This window comes from Cebidichthys violaceus, unplaced genomic scaffold (assembly GCF_023349555.1).
Source record: "Cebidichthys violaceus isolate CVI_PGR_0920_01 unplaced genomic scaffold, fCebVio1.0.p SCAF_19, whole genome shotgun sequence".
Classification (NCBI taxonomy): domain Eukaryota; kingdom Metazoa; phylum Chordata; class Actinopteri; order Perciformes; family Stichaeidae; genus Cebidichthys; species Cebidichthys violaceus.
In genome coordinates this window covers 11,143,483-11,151,760 of record NW_027176361.1, presented here as the reverse complement: position 1 = coordinate 11,151,760, position 8,278 = coordinate 11,143,483, and the positions used below count along the sequence as shown (strand labels likewise).

Here is an 8,278-nt window from a genome sequence, read left to right as displayed (position 1 = left end):
CCCCTCCCCTCAGTGACCGATTAGCCGGTGCGGGGTTCTCTCCCATTTCCATGAGAAAGGCGGCGGTCGGTGAAAGGGTTAAGCCAGAGGACGAAGCCCCAAAAAGCAGCCCTAATTTTCTGCCCGGCGGGGGAGTGGGGGGGGAAGCAGGGAGAGGGAACAAAGACGCCCGGGGGAGGAGCGGAGACTCCGGCTTTACTATATGCACCTGCGGCCTGAAAAGCCTCGGACAATGCGCCTCCGACACGGCCAATTACGAACGGGCCATCCACCCGCTTTCTCTGTGGAGAGACGTGGGGGGAGGAGGGGGTGAAAAGGGAGGAGGAGGGGAACGTGGAAAGTGAATTTTAAAAGAGGGTAAAGATAAGAAAGTAAATAATCGAGCTTTAAATCATCCAAGGCACTATAGACCCCCCCCTCCTCCCCCATTCACCCTCACCCATCACATCTTCTCTCCCCGGCAAGACACCCATGTTCTCCCGCTAATGTTCACTTTTGTCCCGAGGTTTCCACTCGGAGCTGACGGCTCCGCCTGTGAAGACGCTGTGAGGAGCGGGGAGAGGTCGCTTTTGATTGCTGGTATGCCATTCTGATTTCCTCCTAATGATTCGGGTGGATGAGGTCATGTTTGAAAGCAACAGCTGAGAAACGACCACAGCTCGCGCGTGGTGACGCGCAGATAACCAGTTCCACCTGAGAGTGCTGGGCCGCCGACGCAGACGGGGTTTGTGAGAAGAAGAGGAGAGATGAAACGATGATACAATAACTATGAGTTACGTCAGACAATACTCGTTCATGATTGGCCGATACAATAGTACGAGACATGTGAAAAGCACGCGGGAACATTGCGGACCAGTTTCATAATCACCCTGATGTGTTGTAAGAAATTAAAGATGTATATTTATTTATGTGTTTATATTTAAACACAGTGAACACACTTCAGTCTGCATTATTCTTTTTAAGTCCACCTGCACACCTGTAGTCCCAACAAACACTAATGCAGATGTGACGTTCACTGTGGTGATTTACACATGCGCAGTACGGTCTGAGCGGTCAGAGGTTTCTAACAGAGTTCCATGTATGAACATTATGCTACGAGACAAATACATGCACAGATGTGAAACATGTAGTGGTTGTATAAAAACAGTGACGACGTGCTTTTAAGGGGATTAAACGTACTTGACACTGGTTTGGTGCTCTAAAGCAGTATTTAGATTACCAACACTACTTATTCTCAGTGGCCACTTTATTAGGTACGCCTGTAAAACGTAATGCAATCCAACACAGCAGCGCAGCACATTATACAGTTATAGATTTTTTATTATGTCGAGTTTTTGTTATACTGAGCTCTAAACTGTTCAGAGTAGAGGACTGCATATTGAGGTTGTAATATTGTGTAAATGAATGGACAAAACACCACTCTATATAATTATGACCAGTGCAACACAAACGCAAAGCCGAATCAACTTAGCCTGCAAATAAGGTTCAGTTTATTACACTCCATCAGCTGATGAAAAACGTGCGATACGGTAGAAAGCTCCAGAAAGTGCTGGTAAGTGGACCTTGAGTGTTTTTTTTTGTTTTTTTAAAGACTACATTCATCCCTAATTGGTCATGTGACAAAAAGGCTTTTCCCTTAACTCAAAATACACAGTTAACAAGACATTAATGAAAAAAAGGATTTGTACTTTTTATTAATATCGTCATGAATGCCATAACAAAGATTTTTTTTCATAATCAAAAAGGAGTCGAGACTCTTAGTATAAGAGCCTAAAAATGTTTACATTATTTACATGAATGCTACATACAGTAACTCTAGTATATGGCAGCATTTACATACAAGAGAATTCATTCTAAAAAATAGAGATACAAGTCAGTAAAAAAGTTAAAACACTCAGGTAACAATGTAAACATTCAGGCATTACTTTAATAAAACCGCTCTCCCTTTTTCAAAAAGATAAGTAAGGCATCTGTTTCCAGTGCATGTCGAGTTAGTAATGGAATGCTTCAAAGTTAAACAGTTGGAATAATCTACCACATTCAATATTCACAGTGTTTTTTCTGTAGGCCGACAGTAAAAGTTCCCTTTAGGTCCATAGCAGCACTAGTAACCAGACAGCAGGCTAGACAGGAGAGTAGAGAAAGAACAGGACTGTCGGGTTGAGAGAACCAGGATTAAAAGCACTTCTTTCTAGAGGACCGATAGAATTACCGTCAGGTAAATATCGGAAAAAAACGTTTGCTGGAGGTTTAATCTGAAACTCACTGGGATACATTCTCTTCACTGGTAGTTAAAACACAAACAAGTGACAGGTAGTTAAAAAGCACACGCCTGGTAGGCCTCCTGTCAACACAGTTTACTTGGTGGAAGACTGACCGTGTAAATCTTAATCTGCTATTTTGGAATAAAAACTACTGAAATGTAGCATTTCATATCAAATTTCATTCACTTACTGAAAAGCCTATAAAACAATACAACTCTTGCCTAGAGCAAAGTGACAATGAATACACAGCATGCTGCCAGAACAATAACTCCAAAAAGATCAAATCTAAAAACTAAATTATAGCAAATAAAACTCAAAAAAAGGCAGCAAAAAAAAAAAAAAACCCAAAAAACAGTGTCACCTCTTTCCCAGACAATAAATCCAGTGACGCGGAGAGAGACTGGGGACACTAGACCTGACTGAAATGTTTAGAACCAGCCCGGTTCTACGTTCTAAAGCGACACCACGCATCGGCCAGTGTGTTCCGTTCACTCCTGCGGATGCAGTGCTGATTGTCCCAACAGGTGGTTTCTGTGTCATCCAACAAGATCTCATCAGTTCAAAATAAAATAGAAAAATACAAGAGTACTAAAAACCAAAGCCACGGAACAAAGAGTTCATTTTAACCCCCCTCCTCCCCCCCCCCCCAAAAAAAAGCTCTTTCATTCAAGTTGTGCATTTCCTTCCCTTTATCCCCACCGGCTGCTCTCCAGCTCCGCTCACACATCAGGGCAGCAACAACCAACAACAACCAGAGCGATTCAGCTCGGGTGATTTGTCCGTCACCAGCTGAGCGATTGTGATCCGGCGACCGGGCTGCCAGGTCGCTTTAGTCTCTGTGCTGTGGACAGCTAGCCGGCCCAGGCCCGGTGTCCCGGCACCGACCGGGTATGGTGGAGCCGTCATGAGTGCCACTGTCACAAGTGTTTTAAAGTGGTATTTTTATTATTTTTTTTTAAAAAAAAGGAGTCTTTTGACTTCTTATGGATAAGTTTCTAAAATATAAAAAAAGAAGGCAAGAAGACAGAAAAAAAAAGACAGAACATTTCCTCATATGTACACAATAAACAGACGTGGGCTCGGTCTTCGCTGCAGTCCTTCGTGGAGAGAAGTCTGCTGGAGGCCGGTGGGGCAGGGAGGAGTCTCCGCTCTGTACGTGTGGTGGGTGTGTGTGGCATTTATCTTAACTCGTTGTGGCACCAAAGAGGTAGAAAAACAGATTTTCAAAGAATCAAAATGGAGTCGCCTCTGTGTGTCTGGGAACTGCGTTTGTTCCTTCGCGTCTCTTCGCCCGTCTATAAAGTCCCCCACACCCGACTCCTGTACAGCCAGCTGTGCACCGCGAGCATTTCTGGTCCTCCCACTCGGGTTCACCCCCTCCCACCCCCCCACCCCCTCGCCGCCGCCCCATCACCACCACCCCCGTGACTCCCACTTCAAGTCCTAGATGTGTGTGAGCGGGACGGTTCCGGAGAGGTAGTGCTGCTGGACGCTGGTGTAGCCCCTCTGTGCTGCTGAGGGGTCGCCGGCGTCCCCCCCTGGTCCGGGGATGTACATGCTGATCATGTCCCTGAGGTCTCCCTGCAGAGGGCCCCGGTGGTGGTTGGGCGTCCCCGTCGGAGGCGAGTGGGACACCGGTTCCGCCTTCACCATGGACATGGTGACGGGGCTCGGCTGCTGGGGACTGCTGCTGTACGACATGGGGCTGTAGGGGGACAGGATGTTACAATGACGGTTAATGAGACGCACCGTCACCGGTCGATTAGATTCAAAAGGAAAAATAAAGTCGACTGCACGCCGTCTCTGGCTGCACGGTGCCGCAGGAACAAATCATGATTACTGTGTAACAAAACAAAACTCATTTCAAACGTTATTTCCACACTTTTAGCAACTTAATTCGGAACGTCTTCTTTTAACCCGTGAAGAAAGATCCTGAAGAAGACAAGCAGCAACACTTGGACTACCGAGCTGGACTCTGAGGGCATCGGACTGAAACGCTGACTTGCATCTTCTGTCCATCTGATGTCCCAACGTTCATCTCACACCAATGCAGCTTGAAGCAAAACTCTCTTCTCACAGGCTGAGGAAAGTTAAAATCGTTCGTTTACCATCTTGTGCTACTTTATGCGCGACACAAACAATCTGTGCCAAGTAAACAGATCTTTAGGCGGCGATGCCTCTTGATCGCCGTCACATCATTGGACTTTTGCTCACGGCTTCATCGGGCGCCAGTTGAAAAAGCTTTAATAAGACGGTGAAGATAAACCAATATGGATAACAGGACATTAGAGCTGCTCCTCTACCACTAGAGTTCTGAACAGGAGACATGGATGGATGGACAATTGTAAAAGTCCCTCATGTAGCAACCAGAGCTGGGGTAACAGGAGACAATGGGAGAATAGGACTTGATCAATGACTGAGGGCTGTTGTTGTAGAGACACCTGCCAACAGACAACTTCCTACTTAATTCCAGCTGTCTCTGTGCCATCTAATAAAGATTATTCAATACCATTTGAATTTACAGGGGATATATGTTTGCTACGATTCCTGTGGTCTTTGAGACCACTCTTGTTCTTACTTTAAGAAACCTTTTGAAAAACTTTGTCCGTTGCTGTGATTCGGGACAGGAGGACGAGCACCAACAAGTTTTGGCTTCCAACACGACTTAAAGTCTGTGACAAGCGAGCAGCCGATAAGAAAAGCATCTCGTCAGGGAAGCTTTAAAAAGGATTCACCTGCTGGAGAACCAAGATGTCTGCAGTTAAAATCATCACTCAAAAAAAAAAAAAAATACATAATCAGATACTGGAATAGATTTCCACATCATCCATCTAAAGTGTTCAGGCTTTGTACTTTTTCAGGGGGGGGTGGGGTGGGGGGGGGGGGGGGTTGGACCCGTAAGGCAGGAGGCAGAGACCCAGAAGTGTAACTGGGACAATGGTGGAGCAGGAATAGGGGATTGTGGGTAGAGGACCACACACAGAGCAGCCCTTCCTACCGTCAAGTCACCCTGATCAACATTCCAGGCAGGACCCAGCCCAGAGCAGAGCGTCACACGCATAACAAGTAGGCAGCAGACTGAAGCCTGTTGTTCCATCGCAGCCAGAGCTCCTCGGTGACTCAATGGGCCTGAATGCACTTTATCCCAACACTTCCACCCGATTAAAGTCGCACATTTCTAAAGTGCACTCGGTAGGCTGGAGCTGTACTTTCACACCATTTGTCATTATATTCCTTCCTTACGTTGTACAGTATTTCAACAATCAAATGAACAAACAACAACAACAATTAAAAGGTCAATTATCAAAACAGAAGTGCATGTTTTACTGTTTGTTCTAAGTTTAATTTAAAGTCACAAACTCATGGAGGAGGAGGAGGTGTGTGTGTGTGTGTGTGTGTGTGTGTGTGTGTGTGTGTGTGTGTGTGTGTGTGTGTGTGTGTGTGTGTGTGTGTGTGTGTGTGTGTGTGTGTGTGTGTGTACACTGCTGTTAAGCTTGGAAAGTACATGGAGTCACAAATAATAATGGTGAAAGCCCAATTGAATAATAAGTTAAATAAAAATGCATTATTTAAACGCCTTAGTTCACTGCGCATGCTCGCCCGCTAGACTGAAGATCTCTCCTCCACTGATTGGCATTTAACCCCCCCCCCCCCCCCCCCATTTCATCCAACTTTTGTTTTTGAAGGAGGCCATCATCAGGTCCCGTGCTATGTACTGCGTGTTGTCAGTGCCTCAAGAAGGAGTACATTTTAATAAAACTTTGATTTAAAAAAATAAAATAAGCGCCATATTGGATGTTAAGCAGGTGGATCCGGCCTACTGCGCATGTTTGATACATTGAATCTCATTTTCTACAGCGCATAGTTCAATTTAAAATACTGACTTATTAAAGTATTACAGATAAAATATTCTTAAAAAATAATAATAATAAAATAAAAAATAAATCACAATTTGAGGTTTTGGCCGCACTTTCATAATTTCCACTGCCCTTTCTCCAGCAAGTGACGTGACTAAAAACACATGCTGGAAGTTGGTGTGCAGAGCTACAGCGGACACAACTCACCTGTACGAGTTGCCTCCGTTCATGTACGTCTGCGCCGCAGACATGGCGGGCGGGTACTGGAGAGCCGACAGGTCGTACCGGTGGAGCTGCTGAGTGTAGCCGAGCGCCTCGCTCTGCATGCCGGCGTACCCCCCGGTGGGGCCCCAGCCGTAGCTGTCCATCCTCGGACTACCACCTTGGCCTTGCGCCGCCGCCAGCAGGCTACCTGCCGACAGCGGGTACTTGCCCACCTGGGTGTCCTTCTTGAGCATGGGCTTGGTCTTGCGGCGTGGCTTGTACTTGTAGTCGGGGTACTCCTTCATGTGGACCGCCCGCAGCCGCTTGGCCTCGTCGATGAAAGGCCGCTTCTCGGCGTCGGTCAGCAGCTTCCACTCGGCTCCCAGCCGCTTGCTGATCTCGGAGTTGTGCATTTTGGGGTTTTCTTGAGCCATCTTGCGCCTCTGTCCCCTAGACCAGACCATAAAGGCGTTCATGGGCCGCTTGACTTTATCCATGGGGTCGACTCCGGGGGCGCATGCCGTTTTGGAGCCCGGGTGAGAGTTGCCATTGCCGCCCATGCCCCCGGTCATGTTGCCGGTGACCGGTGACATTCCCTGGGAGGTCTGGTGAGACTGGGGCTGGCCGGTCGGCTTCAGCTCGTGTTCCATCATGCTGTACATGTTGGGACAGATGTAGCAAAGTTGACACGACTTACTGAAGAGTTGGAACGCAGTCGCACAGCAGCCTCTTTGTCGCCTTCCACCTGGCGACTTGTTGCCAGGTTTCCCTACAGATTTGACCGGCTGATGCGAATCAACTAATTACTCACGACGAACCCGGGGACACCAAACAAAACGGACGAGCACTTCTGTGTTTCTGTTAAATGAAAAGTCTGTTTGTGTCGGTCAACACGGGGACGGTGTTCACAAAGTTCGCCGCTGCCTCTCCTCGGTGCTGTGAAATCGTTCTCGGCGGAAAAACCACTTGTTGTCAGTCGGCCAACTCACACACTGAACTCATCTGCCCGTTCACTGCAAAAGTTGCCCTGTTCTCGTGCAGTCGGCCGGGTGCGGACCAATGGGAGGGCGAGGAGCTTCCGCGTGCGTGCGTGCATGCAATTTGCAACTGAAAGGGCTCCGAGGGTGCGCGAGACACTTGTTGATGACGGCGGCGGGGAGAGGGGAGGCATTCCGCGGAGACAAGTGTCTTAATATTCAATTAGCCTGTTAACAGTTAGCTGATCAGTTTGAATAAAAAGGTTTCACCAAAGTTCTTTACGAAAAGAGAGTAAAAATCACTGCTTCGATCGGGTCCAAACACTACACGTGCGCGCGCGCACACACGCACACACACACACACACACACACACACACACACACACACACACACACACATACGAAGGCTACTTCTCTAAACCCAAAACCAGTTCAAACTGCCTGTATCTGTCTTTTTTCAGTGTTTTTATTCTGTTTATGTACTGCATGAAACATACAACACACAAGTTATATAAATACTAGTTCAATAAATATGAGTTAAACAACTACATGTATAACAAGTAACAGAACATTGAATATTACTTCTTATATTGATAAAATCACATTGAAATTTGCATAAATGCTCCATAAACTAAATTATTTAAATTTCGGTAAGACCGTGAATGAACCAATCAATTTGAAGGGGCTTTTTTTCTTTATTGCAAATGTACATAGAAAGCGAGCTTGATGAAATAATTGTTTTTAGTTTGCTTTTCCAGAGAAACAGCAATCACAGGCTTATATTGAAGAATAACAAAAGTGCTACTTTCATTAAAAACAATAATATCCTGTGTCTAATGTAATGTAGACCACCACAAATACGTACAGATGGGCCAGATTAACCCCCTTTTAAGGCCCTTGTTGACCCTCACTTCCTCCCATTCAACAGTCTGTATACAATGTGTTTGAGTGCCAGTCAGGTACAGCGGGAACAACT

The 8,278-nt window shown here is 46.4% G+C and overlaps 1 protein-coding gene across 1 annotated transcript; it reads right to left on the bottom strand.

Moving 5' to 3' along the window:
• Positions 1-3,672: 3,672 nt before the first annotated feature.
• sox19b (SRY-box transcription factor 19b) lies at positions 3,673-7,342 on the bottom strand. Its single transcript, XM_068713640.1, has 2 exons — positions 6,329-7,342; positions 3,673-3,969 (listed from the first exon to the last, which is right to left on the bottom strand). Exons 1-2 carry the CDS (start codon positions 6,985-6,987, stop codon positions 3,708-3,710), a joined length of 921 nt encoding a protein of 306 aa, XP_068569741.1. The 5' UTR covers positions 6,988-7,342; the 3' UTR covers positions 3,673-3,707.
• Between the last annotated feature and the right edge of the window lie 936 nt (positions 7,343-8,278).

Bases quoted from the DNA above. Each gene is read 5' to 3' on its own strand.
- sox19b (XM_068713640.1), bottom strand. From the start codon at position 6,987: ATGTACAGCATGATGGAACACGAGCTGAAGCCGACCGGCCAGCCCCAG. The intron at 3,970-6,328 runs GTGAGTTGTGTC...GTCCCCCTACAG, and splicing joins AACGGAGGCAACTCGTACAG to CCCCATGTCGTACAGCAGCA.